We start from the raw sequence: 15,121 nt of genomic DNA on the forward strand, positions 1-15,121 counted from the left end.
TCCCTCTGTCATGAAGGAGATGACTGCCCAGAGATGGGCAGGTGGGTGGTATAAACACAATGTGAGATGTCACTTCTACTCCGCCTCTGATTGGCTTAAGAACAAATTCAACCACAAACTAGAAAAAGTGCTCCTCGGAGCACAGGTCTCCGCCAGGTCAGGTACGTTATTCTGGCCTCCTGGTGGCGCTATAATAGGCCAATGGGAAAAGGGTTCCATTTATTCTATATATATATATTATAGGTCTTTCACGGCAATCAGAAACTGCATTCGTGATTTGAGGCATTTTGTTCCAAAAATGTGTTTTGCTAAATTAGACCTGCTGGTGGCGCTATAACAGGCCAATGTGAAAAGGGTGGCATTTCTTCCTCGGCCTAGTGGGAATGTGCGTGTGAAATTTCACGGAAATCGCAAGCTGTGTGCATAGTTTGAGGCTTTTTGTTCAAAACGGACCAATCCTGCAAACTTTGGAAGCCAACCATAGGCAATGAGGATGGAATATGGGAAATCGGACAGACCCGTGTTGAACACATGACTATAGAGATACTGTGTACCGATTTGCATGACGTTTGGATACAAGCTGTAGGAGTAATGTAAAAAAAATGAGTTTTGCACAAATCGGCCTCCTGGTGGCGCTATAACAGGCCCATGGCCATGTGTAAAGATTGGCCATGTGTAAAGATTCTGAATTGGCATCCAGGGAGTGTGTGTGCACAGTTTCGGAGCGACCAGGCCAACGGTGCCGGAGATTAGCTGCTAACACACAGACAGGATGGACACACACACGGACGGACGGACACTCACACGGACGGACGGACGGACAGACACATACACAGACGGACGGACAGAGGGTAAAACATACTCTCTCACCATGCCTTCGGCCTGGCGGAGACAATAAGGGAAGGGATATCAGGTTTAAAATAAATAACAAATGTTTATTAAAGAATGAACCTAACATAACTACAACATAAATGGATGGCATACATGGCAATATATATGTGTATATATATATATATATATATATATATATATATATATATATATATATATATATATATATATATATATATATATATATATACAAGCTCACAACAACCTGTTGAGCTTGTAGATCGGATATTTTCAAATAGCCTATGTATAAACTAGGGCTAAAGTGGTTAATGTATGATTTATAATGTAATCATTTATATCTGCAAAAGTGCAAAGTAACTAGTAAATAACGTTTTCAAATAATTGTAGTGGAGTGAAAGTACAATATTTTTCTCTGAGATGCAGTGGAGTAGAAGTAAAAGTATTGCAATTTGTAAATACTCCAGTAAAGTGAAAATACCTCAACATTTTACTTAAATACAGTACTTGAGTAAATGTACTTAGTTACTTCACACCACTGGCCACGGGGCACCCACTTTGAGAAACCCTGCCCTGGGAGGTAGTTAGTTATTGCTCCACACTCCCTAGGGAGCAGGGAGGGAGGGGCGGGCTTTATAAGTCCTCCAATTGTCAGCCCCCCCCCCCCCCCCCCCACACACACACACAGACAGACAGACACACACACAGTTTGTTACAGGCTCATAATGTAACATTACTCTACATGAACATTGAGTAGAGTTGTCAGTGTTTACCAGAGTGGTGAAAGCTGCTATAAACACGCTTGTGACAAGACATTTTCTCCATCTGACCAAACAGAGGTGAGTTTCTGCAGGTGACTTAGCTTAGCTAATTAGCGGCTTAGCATTAAAGGAATTGATGGAATGTGTGTTTAATTTCATTTTATTTTACTTGGTAAAGCAACACCTAGTCAGGATGAAGCATTGTTGTGCTGTGTGATAAGTGAACATGTCATGTTGTATTGTTGAGCTGTGTTTGATTGTGATGCTAAGACAGGCTATGCAGGCCTAGTCAGTGGTATAAAGTAACTAAGTACATGTACTCAAGTACTGTACAATTTTGAGGGAGCTTTTACTTTACTGGAGTATTTTACATTTCCAGTACTTTTACTTCTACTCCACTACATCCCAGAGACAAGTTTTTTACTCCACTACAATTATTTGAAAACATTGGTTACTAGTTACTTTGTAGATTTGGATTATTATTACAAAACATACCACTTCAGCCCTATAGCCTATATACAGTAGTTAGGCTATTTGAAAATAGCCGATCTACAAACTCACAACGCGTCACATCGTAACGCTTTGTGCATAATGAGTACTTTTACTTTTGGTACTTTAAGTACATGTTGATGCCAATACTTTTGTACTTTTACTGAAGTAAAGTTTGAATACCAGACTTGTACTTGTAATTGAGTGTTTCAAAATTGCTGTATCGGTACTTTTACTCAAGTATCAGTAAGTATCATCAGGATCCTGGATGGCTTGGTTCCAGGCTTAATAATTTATAAAAAAAATATTTTCTTAAATCTCCATGGGAAAAATGAATGGGTTTTCTATCTGTGACACCACAAAATGGCCGCCACTGCTATGCCCTATAAGTGTATACAGGGTATTTGCACATTTATAAAGTTTACAATTTAATGACTTTTAATACTAAATTGGCCAAATGGTCAAATATTACGTAAGAAAGAGGCAAACATTGTGAAAATAGCCGATCTTCAAGCTCTACGTATATTAGGCTGTATGTTGTGACAGGATACAGTATACATATATGTGGCTCTCGGTTACTTGAATTTTTCTTTCTTTCTTTCTTTCATTCAGATACTCAAGGCTGGCAGAGGTGTTGGAGGGGACACACCCCCCTCCCCCTCCTCTTCATTATAAGCGTGGACTATGAAGACAGGCCATCAGTGGAGGAGGGGAGCAAGAACTGGGCTTCACTACTACAACTACGAGGTCTAGATGACTCCTTAATGTAGTCTTTTTTTATTTTATAAACACACACACACAAACACACCCCACACACACATCCACCCACCCACCCATACACCCCCACACACATAAGTAAATGCCCAGAAGACTGAGGTTCTCACCTACAGTGTAACACCCTCCCAGACCATCCACCTCTAATAAAGTACTGGTGAAGCTAACCAGAGAGATGTAAAGTACTGGTGAAGCCAAGCTGATGTATGGAGGATGAAGATGATGGGAGACGCCTGCCTGAAGGCTCATCCGAGGATGCCCTGCCCTAGAGATGGAGATCTGGAGATCTCTCTCTATCCATGTTTTTGTCTGCATGGTGGTTTCCTCCGAAGACTTGGTCCGCACGGTCGAACGGCCGAAGACCTCATCCTTCTCGGGGGTTTCCCCTGAAGACGGCTGATGAAGACGACTCAAAGTAGGAACCTCTTTAGGGCTGTCACGATTATGACATATTAATTGTTGCTAAATAATTGCGATTAACTAGGCCAAATGAATTAATTATTGCGTCGTACATTGAGCATTGTAACATTATTCATAAAAATGTGTCTGTCTTCGTAAACAAAAGGTGCACCCTGATTTATATATCTGATATCTGTCAAATTATATATATATATATAATTTGCGTAATTCAATAACTTTATACTTTAAAAAAAACATGAATAGTGGAAATAGCAGTCTGCTATTTCCACTATTTTTGAAAATGTTTGAAAACATATGAACAATGTCTTCAACATGGAAATGATTATGCTGATTATCTGAAAAAGTATTGCGATTATCTCAAATACTTGCGATCAGGTGATTATGTAATAATCGTGACACACCTACAGTAACTTTTCCTTTTCCTTTGCTCGATGCTGCTTCTGCTGCTGCAGTTTGTGTTATATGATGTTTTTGTTGTATGCTGTTGATGCTGTACGTGTCATGTGCTGATGTTGTTCAAGATGTAGCTCTGTTGCTGTGAGAGCTTTTATAAACACAAACACACCCCCCACACACACCCCACCCACCCATACACCCCCACACACATAGCTACCCCACGCTACCCCACGCTCTGTTGCTGTAGCTCTGTTGCTGTAGCTCTGTTGCTGTTGGGGCCCGGTGTGGCAGTGAAACATGTTCAGTGACTGTTGGTTTGTGGCTCTGGAATTGAAGGAAGTGTGTGTGTGTGTGTGTGTGTGTGTGTGTGTGTGTGTGTGTGTGTGTGTGTGTGTGTGTGTGTGTGTGTGTGTGTGTGTGTGTGTGTGTGTGTGTGTGTGTGTGTGTGTGTGTGTGTGTGTGTGTGTGTGATAGAGAGAATTTGCATTACATTTTTTGCATTACATAGTCTTCTGTAAATCTAAAAACTAGTGAATTGGAGTGAAGTGGACATTTCCTTATGCATTAAAGATTGATAACTACATTACTGCATAACCCAGAAATGGTCAGACAAGCAAAGTTTGATTATTTGTGATGCTGTGTCAATATCCTGGTCAGTATCCTTGTGTCAGTATCCTGGACAATATCCTGGTGTCAGTATCATGGTCCTGGTGTCAGTATCCTGGTCAGTATCCTGGTGTCAGTATCCTGGTGCCAGTATCCTGGTCAGTATCCTGGTGTCAGTATCCTGGTCAATATCCTGGTGTCAGTATCATGGTCCTGGTGTCAGTATCCTGGTCAGTATCTTGGTGTCAGTTGTTAGCTTCACTGTCGCACCACAGTGCATATGTAGGTGGTGTGCTTCTTGCATTTCCTTGCTGTGCCCTGGGTTGGCTCCCACGGTGTGGGTTTGCTTGCCACTAGTTCCGGGTGCCAGCCTCATCTTTCTCTCTCTGATCTTGTCTGTGACCCGTGGTAGGTCCCAGACAGAGGACCACATTTCTGATGTGGCCCGTCCATGTGACAGTGACACCTAGTGTCATTCGTAGCATTCTTGTGTAGACTCCATCCACACAGAAGATACAAGTCATCGGAAGTCCCATCCAATCCCATGTTATAGGAAAAAACGGAAAGATGCGTGTCTGAAGCCCATATCCAGGTTCCGCTTTTCATTGAGTAACGGCCAGAAATGGCCGGAACTGGAACATGGGCTTGCGACAACTAGCGTCAACTTGTATCTCATGTGTGGATGCACCCTATCCTGGTGTCAGTATCCTGGTGTTTGTATTCTTCTGGTGACAGTATCCTGGTGTCTGACATACTGGCATAGGGGCAGCTCTGTATAGGATTTTAGTTCTTGTCTGTATCAAACTACTTTTTGATATATTTTCGCCTCTAGTTCCTCTGTAGCACAGACGAAATGTGAGAGCTGTATAATCACATAAGGCTCTTTTCTTCACATTTCTGGTAAATCTGTACTCTGCACCCTGTTTTTTTGTACTCTTTCATTGAGATCAAAATAGTCAGTTCTCCCATGTGCAACATGAAAATATGAGGTTAGATGTTTAGTTCATCTGTGGCTCAGAGGATATACCACTTGGAAAATGTTGCATACACAAAGGTCCTCAAAGCCACCACTTGGAATATGTTTTACTTTGCACCTAAATCCAACTAAGTTAAATGTGTAGTTGTCACCAACACATCCAGTTCCTCTGGAGTACAGGTCAGCCATACAATCACAGGCTCTTTGTTCAAAACCCAGAATATCAAAGTTGGAGATAAGATCCCCAAACTGTTGATGCGTCACTCACAGCTTCATGCTGTACTGATGTCATAGATTGGCCTCCAGGAAATGATGTCAGAGACATAGATGACTGATGGGCTGAAACCTTTCCCAAACATGGCGTCATACGTCATACATAAGCCATCGACGTCATGGTCCCATATTTGGGCATAACTAACATAGGCAGCTCCATATATGGAGACGTCTGATACTATCTGACATCATCATAGTGATGTCAGGACCGCAAGCCAGCAGCATAAAAGAGGCTCCATACATCTCAGTAGTTCAGTTCCAGCAGCAACTCTAAGAGAGATTAATCACTAACAGGACGGGAAGCATCAAAGAGAATCCAGTAATAGTTGTTTAGCACAGCCTAAAGCATATTCTCGAAGTGGCCTTGGATCTGGTTAACGAGTTGTCTTTTGCTTGTTACGCATCTGTGGCCTTGCTATTGACTTCAGCGGTGAGTTGACTTGAAACATTTACAGTTATGCCCCAAATAAAGTTGCAAAGCTCCGATGGACAGATCTTCGAAGTGGATGTGGAAATGGCCAAACAATCTGTCGTCATCAAGACTATGTTAGAAGATTTGGGAATGGATGATGAAGGAGATGATGATCCAATTCTTCTCCCTAATGTAAACACTGCCATCCTCAAGAAGGTGATCCAGTGGGTCACCCATCACAAAGATGACCCCCCTCCACCCCAGGACAGGGAGAAGGGGACACACGACATCCCTGTGTGGGATCAGAAGTTTCTCGACGTTGACCAGGGCACGCTGTTTGAACTTATCCTGGTTGCCAGCTATTTGGACATCAAAGGATTGTTAGATGTTACCTGCAGGTCGGTGGCCAACGTGATCAAAGGCAAAACCACGGAGGAGATCAGGAAGACATTTCACATTAAGAATGACTTAACGGAGGAGGAAGAAGACCAGATACGCAAAGAGAACCAGTGGTGTCAAGATAATTAAAGGGGGGGGGGGGGGGTAGTCGATGGTGTCACACGATCCCCGACAAAACACTGAAGAGTACTCGTCCCAATTGGCTGGGTGCACTTGACATGCTATTCATAATCATACTTGTTAATATTCACATTATCTTACAGTAAATACAGGGAATCTCTGTACGTACGTATGTACGTCTGTAATCCACGTATCTCGAGAACCGTTCGCCGCATACGTCTCAGACGACCCGAGGGAGTGCAGTGCCCAGCATCGAGTCAGCCGGATAGGCTGTTGTCCAGAACCTCCTGAAAACACTCTGGCCACGGTCCAAATGAGCAACCCCAGCCTAAGCTTGATTTGGCAAGTTCCCCACACGTCAAATTTCCCACACCTGCCATTTGATTACTTAGTCTACTTTCCACAGTCAGTTTGCACTCTTCAGACATTCAGACATTCTCCTCAGGCGTTTACCTCTGCACAAGGACTTTCGAGAACCGACGATCCCCCCTTGTATGCTGATAACATCAGGAATCTCCATATAAGGGCATGAAAGGGACACAGGTAGAGAGACAGATACAGAGATCTCCATATATGGGCACAAAGGGGACACAGACAGACAGACAGACAGACGGTTACAACGGGTACTCTGATGACAGGTATAATGGGTATTGCATAACAGGGTGGGGCATGCATTCCCTATTTGCATCGTTCCAGAGTAGGCCGGTGTCTAGTTCTTTAGAATCACACCACTCAAGAACCACCCTGCACTGTGTGGTGTAAATAACAAAAAAAAAAGAAAAGAAAAGAATGCTTCTACAAATTCCTTTGAGTGAACTAAGTAAAGGCTTTTTTTCACAACTAAAATGAAACATTTAATATAGTTGTTGTTTTTTCGTTTGTTTTGGCGGACATGTGGCAGTCAATATAATAGCCCGGAAGAGAGACCGCTTGTTTGGCGTAATGGTATGGCTAGTGTATAAGATAGCAGTCAGGAAAATGTTATGGGAGTCAACACACTGGCATCAATCACAAGGGAGTACAGCATCTATAACTGGACGTACTAAAGAAACCTTTTTCATATTTTTGATACTTTTACGGCATGGCTTTGCAGGAATCTATCCGAGCACCAGTCTGTCTTCTGTCTGTCTGTGTAACAAAGCTAATCCGTAATCTCACAAACTTCTGGACCAATCGGTGCTGGATTTCTTGTGCACATTGCCCGTAGGCCACAGAAGTACCTTTTTTTAACTTATGTTTTATACTTTTTGATGAAGTGGTCTGGTGCTCAGTCGATGAACACAGGACTTTTTTGTTTGATTCCCATACATTCAATGTTTACATTCTGGAGAACTTGGTTCTGGATACATTTCTCCCTTAAAGGGCCAGGACAAAAATAGTTGCTCCATTGATTAGAAATTGATAATTCAAAATATGCTCCTCATTGACTTCCATGGTACAGTGAAACCGCTCTCAAAGTCACTCTTTTAGCCTGTAAACGAATGCAAACAAAGCTGATTCTGACAGTATAGAACATCACACAACCCAGTACTGTTTGTATATATAGATACAAACGTCAACTTCCTGTTGATTTTACAATTTGAAGTTGTGGATCTAGATCCACGGATCCAGTCCGGGTTTTATTCCCATTAAGATTCTGAAAAGGGCGAATGCCCGAAACGTCACAGCAGCACTCAGGTGCAATTAAGAACTAGTAACTAGAAAGGTGCAATTCTGGGAAATTGCAAGTGTGGTGATATATGGCGTTTTGTTTTTAAGAAATAGGCCCCTCCCACAAATGTCACTCCTGAGATCACTTGTGTTTGAGTCATTCAATTATAGGTTTTGTAAAGAACGATATTTATAATCCGATGACCTTCCCCTTATAGTTTTATGGAATTGAAGTATTAAGTGTCTGCCCTGAGTCTAAATAAATATATTTATTGTACTGGGAACACAAGGCTCTGCTCCCCTCTTATTAAAATGTATGTGATATTCTCTGGGTGAAACTCCCAGGGTGGCGTAGTCTGGTATTCTGTTTCCGGGCCTAAGTGCCCTGGCTACCTATGCATACCTACATGTGTATTCCATTATGACTTGTTCATTCTTACTAAGAAGAATGAACTAAGAAGTTATTCTGACTAAGAATAATCTTTCTCAGATATTTGTCTTCAGTGTTATTGGCTAGAACAGAGTCTAATCCTCTGGGAAATCGCAGGGAAGGTTTAATATATGTTTGTTTTTTGTCTGTACATTGAGTTGAAAAGGTTAATTTTATTATTGAATAAATAGTGTAAAAATGATTTAAAGGTAGGGTAAGTGATATTTTGTGGTTAAAACAAAAAGTATTTTGTTAAAAGGTTAAAATACTATATTCTGATAGTAATCATTGCTATAGAGTGTTTGTTCAGTAACAGATGTCTCCCTGTCTCTCCAGCTCTTTAATAAACAGAAAATACATTTTTCGGTAGGTGTTAAAATCTCAGCCAATCAGGAGAAAGTACCCATTTTTAAGCTTAATTTGTATAGTGTTCCAGTTCCAATTTTGTCTGCTCATTTCTTAGTGTCATCACTTCCAATTTCACTTGTTTAATCTATATCATGATTGAGTTCTCTGCCCTGGTTGGATAAAATTGGAAATGAAACTGAAACTGAAACGAAAATGCATTTTCTGTTTAATGAAGAGGTGGAGAGACAAGGAGACTCCTAATACTGAACAAACACTCTATAGCAATGAGTACTATCAGAATATAGAGCTATTTAACACTTATTTTAACCAATGCAAATCACTTACCCTACCTTTAATTATATTAAAAGGTGTATATTACAAATTGTTTAGCGCAGTGGTTCTCAAACTTTTTCATGTACAAGGACCACCAAATTCACTCTCCATCAGAGAATTTGTGTTGGACTGTTTATAAAATATGTATACGATTTTCTGAAAATAGCCGACGTGTATAGGTTTAAAGTAGTTAAATTGACGTTGATTCACTGGTTTAGAGGGTTTAAGGTAGTTTGGGCAGAGTCACATGGTCAGAGTGAAGCTCTCAATCAGTCAGAAGCCAGCAAAGTTGATGTCATAATTGGGTGCACCAGTGTGGACTTGCCAATGCTCTGCTTCATAATGATCATGGACTCAACTTCTTTTTAGTTTTCATGGTGTCTTATGGTGTCTACTGTTTGGAGGAGTTTGGAGAATAAATCCTAGGAGAGACATCTGTATGATGCATGGCCATTTGTTGGCCCTGTACAGCTACAAGGCCATTTTTACATAATGGCTTCTACTGTATGTGGATATCAGACTTTACTTCATGTGGCCAGTCTGTGACATCAGTTCAAGAAAATGCACGAACATCCACATGTTTGAAATCCTACTGGGGGATGAGGGGTGGTGGCCTTATGTCTGCACACTGGCTCATCACTGATGCCTGGGTTTTTTCCGCAGGGTAGCCTCACCAATGCTGATGAGGATGCGGCGCAATAAAAAAAGAAAGTAGCAGCAGAATCAACTTGATTCTGATTATAGATTTAATAATGAACTTACTTAAATATATACCCAATGGGCACACACAAATACAAGAACATGCCAAGGGTAGGGCATTCAATGTTCACTCGCTAAATGACAGACAGTAGCAGATGACGGGCAATAGCATTCTAACCCTATGCCTGAACTGGTACCTTTATGTGCTCAGACAAGGACCTCCCTCTGGCTACATTATTATCTACTCATGCAATGGAGGAGAGGGAGAGCAGCCCTGGAAAAGAGTGAAAACAATAACCCTCTAAAACAGCACACCTCTGTTGTCATTTCATTACATCTGCTGGGTCGAATTGCCATTCCAAGTGTTATTGTCGTCCTCGCTGTCTTCCTGGGCACGTAACCGGTTGATGTTGCCGTCTTTCTTTGGCGTTTGTTCACCAGAGGTGGCTGATGATGACCTGGGGTACGTTTTGGGCTGTGGGGTGCCTGTGAATAACCTCCATACAGCCAGCAGGGGATACAATGCTATATTCTTAATTATATCGAATAATATATATATTGTACCTCCAACGTACCGGCCCAACGTGTTGGTAGGCCAGCCCGTTTGAGGCATAAGCAATATGGAGGCACTGGGGGCCAGATCTAGCTCGAGCAGGGTCTTGTTCAGGTCCTCGTCTGCAAACTTCCGCAGAGGGAACATGGTGGCAAGGGAGAAGTTACCGTAGCGCCAGCGGTCCCCAACTTCATGAACCGCAAACTGCCGCACTTCCTGCAGACTGCTCTCTGAGGGGAACTGATTGGTGAAGGAAGAACCGTCTGGGAGCCGGAACTGTATATTCACTATGTCACGTCTGTCCCTGACCCTGTTTAACAAGGCCTCCTTCTTGGCTTTCTGTTCTGCCCGCTTGGCCCGTAGTGCTGCCTGCTTGACGGCCTCCATCTCCTGGTTCTTGGTGTAGCGTGCAGCTTTGTCAGCGTTGTCCAAAGCAATCCGCTGTTTAACGCGGTCCCGGTCTGCCTTCTGTACAGCCTTATTACGGTTCCACTCCTCCAGGAGCTGCTTGGTCTTCAAGTCCTCCAGTTTACTCTTGAAGTTCAACATGTCCTTCTCCATCTTCCTCCGCTCCATCTCTTTCTTGATCTCCTGCTCTTCTTTCCTCCTTTGTTCTCGTCTCCAGGTCTCCAGGTTTTCCTCCGGCTGAAAGCTTTTGGAGGTGTCACCTGATGATAACTCTGCTATCCCGCCACGCATTTGCAGAGCATGCATCTGTTTGACTTTGTTGATTGTTCCCGTGAGTTCTTCGGCAGACACGCTGCCGGCGATGACTTCGAGGAGAATACCATTCTCTCCGATGAAGAAGCTGGATGGTATGCACGTCACTGTATAGATCTGGGAGAACTGCATGCATGTCTCACTCTTGGCATCCACTTTGATTGCCACACAACTCTTCGCAGCTCCAGAAACGTTGTCATCCTCCCAACTGGACATCAGCTGTGCAGACTGCTCATCCTCACCTGTTATAACAACAACAAAGATGAAAGTCTGTTGCTTGGCGGAGGCAATGGCATTGTGAATGGAGCCCTGAAACCACAGCATTGTCTAGCAAATCGTGCCTGTCTTATCTGTGTTTTCTGTTAGGTTATTGACTAGTAGCATCAATGCTTATATTAAGTCAAGCTGCACAAGCTTATATTGGCCGCTGACGTAAGATTAACCATACACAAACCCGATATGCATAGGCATATATGGATATCCAGTTGTCCAGATTTGCAGATCCAACCGATTTGCCCATATCGGCATGCCTGTATATGGCCATATACTGATGACATCAGGGATCTCCATATATGGACATAAAGGAACAAGGACTGACAGATACATTTTAAAGGAATCAACAGCTGTGCACGAATCGGCAGCTGTGGAGGAGGTGTGGTGACCACTGGAGGAATATTTTCGTTTTACAAGGTTTATTAAATTGGGTTATTTACCTAGAAAATGTACCTAGAAAATTACCTAGGTAAATTTGTTGTACAAGGTTTATCAAGGTTGATCACAGAAGCGGTCACGCCCGAGCCCACTGCCTCTTGTCTCGGTTGTCTATGGTGTGAGATCGCTTAGCCCCGTCATTCATTCAAGCCCTTCTCTGTCTGTGTTCAGTTTTTGCCAGACCCAAGGGGTCGGGCTTACATGAGGCTTTGTATCTGTTTTCTCCATACATGGGCATGGTCACTTTGTCCCCCGGCCCCAGCCAAAAAAAGTCTGTCCCCCTTTCATCATAGAAGGGACATAGAAGGGACACACGTCATGCGAAGCCCGGCCATTCAGATTTCAACCACTAGGGGTCTGGCAGTACCAGGTCTCCTGGTTCCCTTGAAAGGGAAAGCTCCGCCCCGCTCGCTCACACTGGCTGCCGATGACGTGTGCCTCAGTCGGATTGGCCGAGGGATCCACACTCCAGAGACGGTGATTGTACATAAACAAAACGTAAACTAATCCAACGGTAAGGGTCGTAAATCCTGCTCTATGTTAATTAAAACTATATTTGCAGTTAAACAGCTGAAAACCCAGTGTAAATAGGATGAGACGAAATCAAAGACAGACACAGGCTGGTTCTCAAATTAAAAAGTTGACAATGTATTAAGAGGGAGAATCGATACACGGGGCACCGTACAGCAAAAATATCTCTCTGACTAAACCGTCAATGATCACAATAGTTATACACAAATGAAGTTGTTATCAGCTCTGACGATGACAGCTGGCCATGAGGAGCCTCGCTCGTAGGTTGAGAGAGAAGATGGCAAGCTGATGGTGTGACAGTTTATCTTGGACAAACAGCGTCCAAATGTCTCAAACCTCGGCGTCGCTGGAGGTGTTGTTGCTTTGTCATAGATGGTCAAGTTAACTCCAATGAGCTGTTATTGTATTCCTCCAGAGATAATCAGTGGCCTCGGAGGGCCTGCGCTCTGTACAGCTCAAAACACATGCAGTTTCTAGAGGAAAGGAGAGAACTAGATTAGTTCCGTACAATCTAACTAAATAAAATCTTGAGTTATGCCAAGATGGCACACTAAAATAGGATAGGATGGCAGATTTTAGACATTTTATATGAACTTGACATTGGGCCAGTTATGACACTAGACAAATGATTATTAGAAAAATATCCATCAATTACTATTCAAGAAAATAAATATAAATATTAATGCACTATACAAATAATTGAACAAAATAAATAAATAATACCCCTCAGTCTACCCTGTCACACTTGCACCACAGAGTTTGTAGTAGAACATCTTAATTTGTACCTTATGGCTCCATCTTTGCCTCTAGCCATCTTCCAAGTCTTTCTAGATCGAAGTCCTATATAATGTCTTTGAAGTCCATCAGTTTTTGACCCCATTTTGTGTCTGTCTGTCTGTCACTCTGTCACGGGCGTAACTCGTTTGGTCTCAAATGTATCAAATGTGTCTCATATGATCCAGAGGTGTGCGGTGCCAAATGGCAATTCATATGGACCAACGGGTGCATTTCTCCTTTCCGACATGTCGCCTTTCCGACGTTGACGAACCCTATACCTAACCCTAACCCTAACCTTAACCGCACGCGGAAGCCACTAGTCGGAGTGGTGAGATGTCGGAATGGAAGGAGCACCCCCGGACCAACGGTTTCCAAGAACTGAAAATCCACAAATATCTGTATCTCTCAGCCCGCAAGTCTGAGAAAGACACAGAAATCAGTTCAGTTTATTCTATGCTTCCCTGATTGGCCAACCCAATCCCTCATCTTCACGGATTGATGGAGCGTCACATAACTTTTGTGCCACTAAGCCAGTATAAATTCCTGATTCGCTAACTCGACCCGTCGGCTTGACTGATTGGCCAAGCTTCACAACGCATAATGTCCGAGTCGTTAAGCCAATATAAATGGAAATAATCCGTAGTATGATTGGTCCAGGGTTCTGCAAGATTAGCTCCGGACAAGCACACACAACGTACTGTATTTGTGTCCATGTTAACAATAGTCTCTATGTCAATCTTGATGTTAAAAATGTAAGCAAATGGCCGGTATGGTTGAGCAATCTTCCTTCTGCTTTATGAGTGTGCGGAGTGCCTGCTGGACTCCGGTAAAGAAGGGATGTTGTAGGCTTTGAATGAATTGTTGTGACTATCATGCTCACTACTGACCATAAGGCTATGTTTATCTGGCAGTTGGCAACCTTAGAGAGGAATGAAAACATGCACATTCAATAGCCTATGAAAGCTATATGAAATAATGTTAACCCCAAATACTGCATGTGCATAATTCATAGACAAAGAAAAACCCATCTCAACTCTTATCTAAAATCTCTCTTTATTTAAAATGACAAAATGACTGGTACTATAGTTTAGGTTTCAATGCATTAAAATTATTATTATTTTCTTTTATTACAGTTTGCAATCATTTTCGTTTTTGGTTCATTTGATTTATTAGTCATCACTGTGACCTCTTGAAAATAGTTTTTTTGGTCTAATGAGGGCTTGGCTTCCATGTGGATCTCAGACTTCATGTCTCCAGTGTATAACATCAGTTATCTGTCGTTTCTGTCGGGTGGAAACCTCACATGTCCAAAACAGTTACCTTGCGGGATTCAAATTCAAAAATAGCAAAAGTAGCAGATCTACAAGCTTGTGTATCTGCTACTTTTGATCAAGTAGGGCATTGATTTCTGCCCAACAGCAGCGCTATGATGTATAGCTCCGTATTTAGGCAAGGTCTCAGCCCGATTCGACTGCCATTGACTTCCATTAGAAAATTAGAAAAACATTATGTGAAAGAAAAATTGGATCATGTGGATCTTGAGATCTACATGGAAATGGTGTGGTTTCCATTAATCCCGGACGTCATGTGGGCAGCCTTGTTGTCTATGAAAAAATGCATGAAGGTATATTTCCTTGGCCTACTGGCGAGAGTGCACAATACATTTGACGCTGATCGGTCTGACGGTTCGCAAGATTTGTTCCAAACAGACATACGCACAGATAGACAGAACCTCTTATAAACGACTTGCCTCATACAGAGCAACGGCATAAAAAATGCCTACCGGCGGCGGCAGGATACGCAAGAAATATGGTGCTTGTGAGATTAGTCCCAGACAGACTGGCAGACAGACAGACAGGGGCAAAAACATAATCTCCAGCTTGCCTTCGGCCTG

At 42.5% G+C, this 15,121-nt stretch overlaps 2 protein-coding genes across 2 annotated transcripts; one reads left to right on the top strand and one right to left on the bottom strand.

Annotated features, from left to right (window-relative positions):
* Positions 1-6,001: 6,001 nt before the first annotated feature.
* Positions 6,002-6,484, top strand: LOC311054624 (S-phase kinase-associated protein 1-like; the record flags this gene model as incomplete). Its single annotated transcript, XM_084070631.1, has 1 exon — positions 6,002-6,484. One exon carries the CDS (start codon positions 6,002-6,004, stop codon positions 6,482-6,484), a length of 483 nt encoding a protein of 160 aa, XP_083926757.1.
* Positions 6,485-10,266: 3,782 nt separating this feature from the next.
* LOC311054625 (UBX domain-containing protein 4-like) lies at positions 10,267-11,532 on the bottom strand (the record flags this gene model as incomplete). Its single annotated transcript, XM_084070632.1, has 2 exons — positions 10,267-10,393; positions 10,511-11,532. The coding sequence occupies 2 exons, from the start codon at positions 11,530-11,532 to the stop codon at positions 10,267-10,269; spliced, it is 1,149 nt and encodes a 382-aa protein (XP_083926758.1).
* Between the last annotated feature and the right edge of the window lie 3,589 nt (positions 11,533-15,121).

Source organism: Gymnoscopelus microlampas, assembly GCF_963454915.1.
Source record: "Gymnoscopelus microlampas genome assembly, chromosome: 11".
In the NCBI taxonomy this organism is placed as follows: Eukaryota; Metazoa; Chordata; class Actinopteri; order Myctophiformes; family Myctophidae; genus Gymnoscopelus; species Gymnoscopelus microlampas.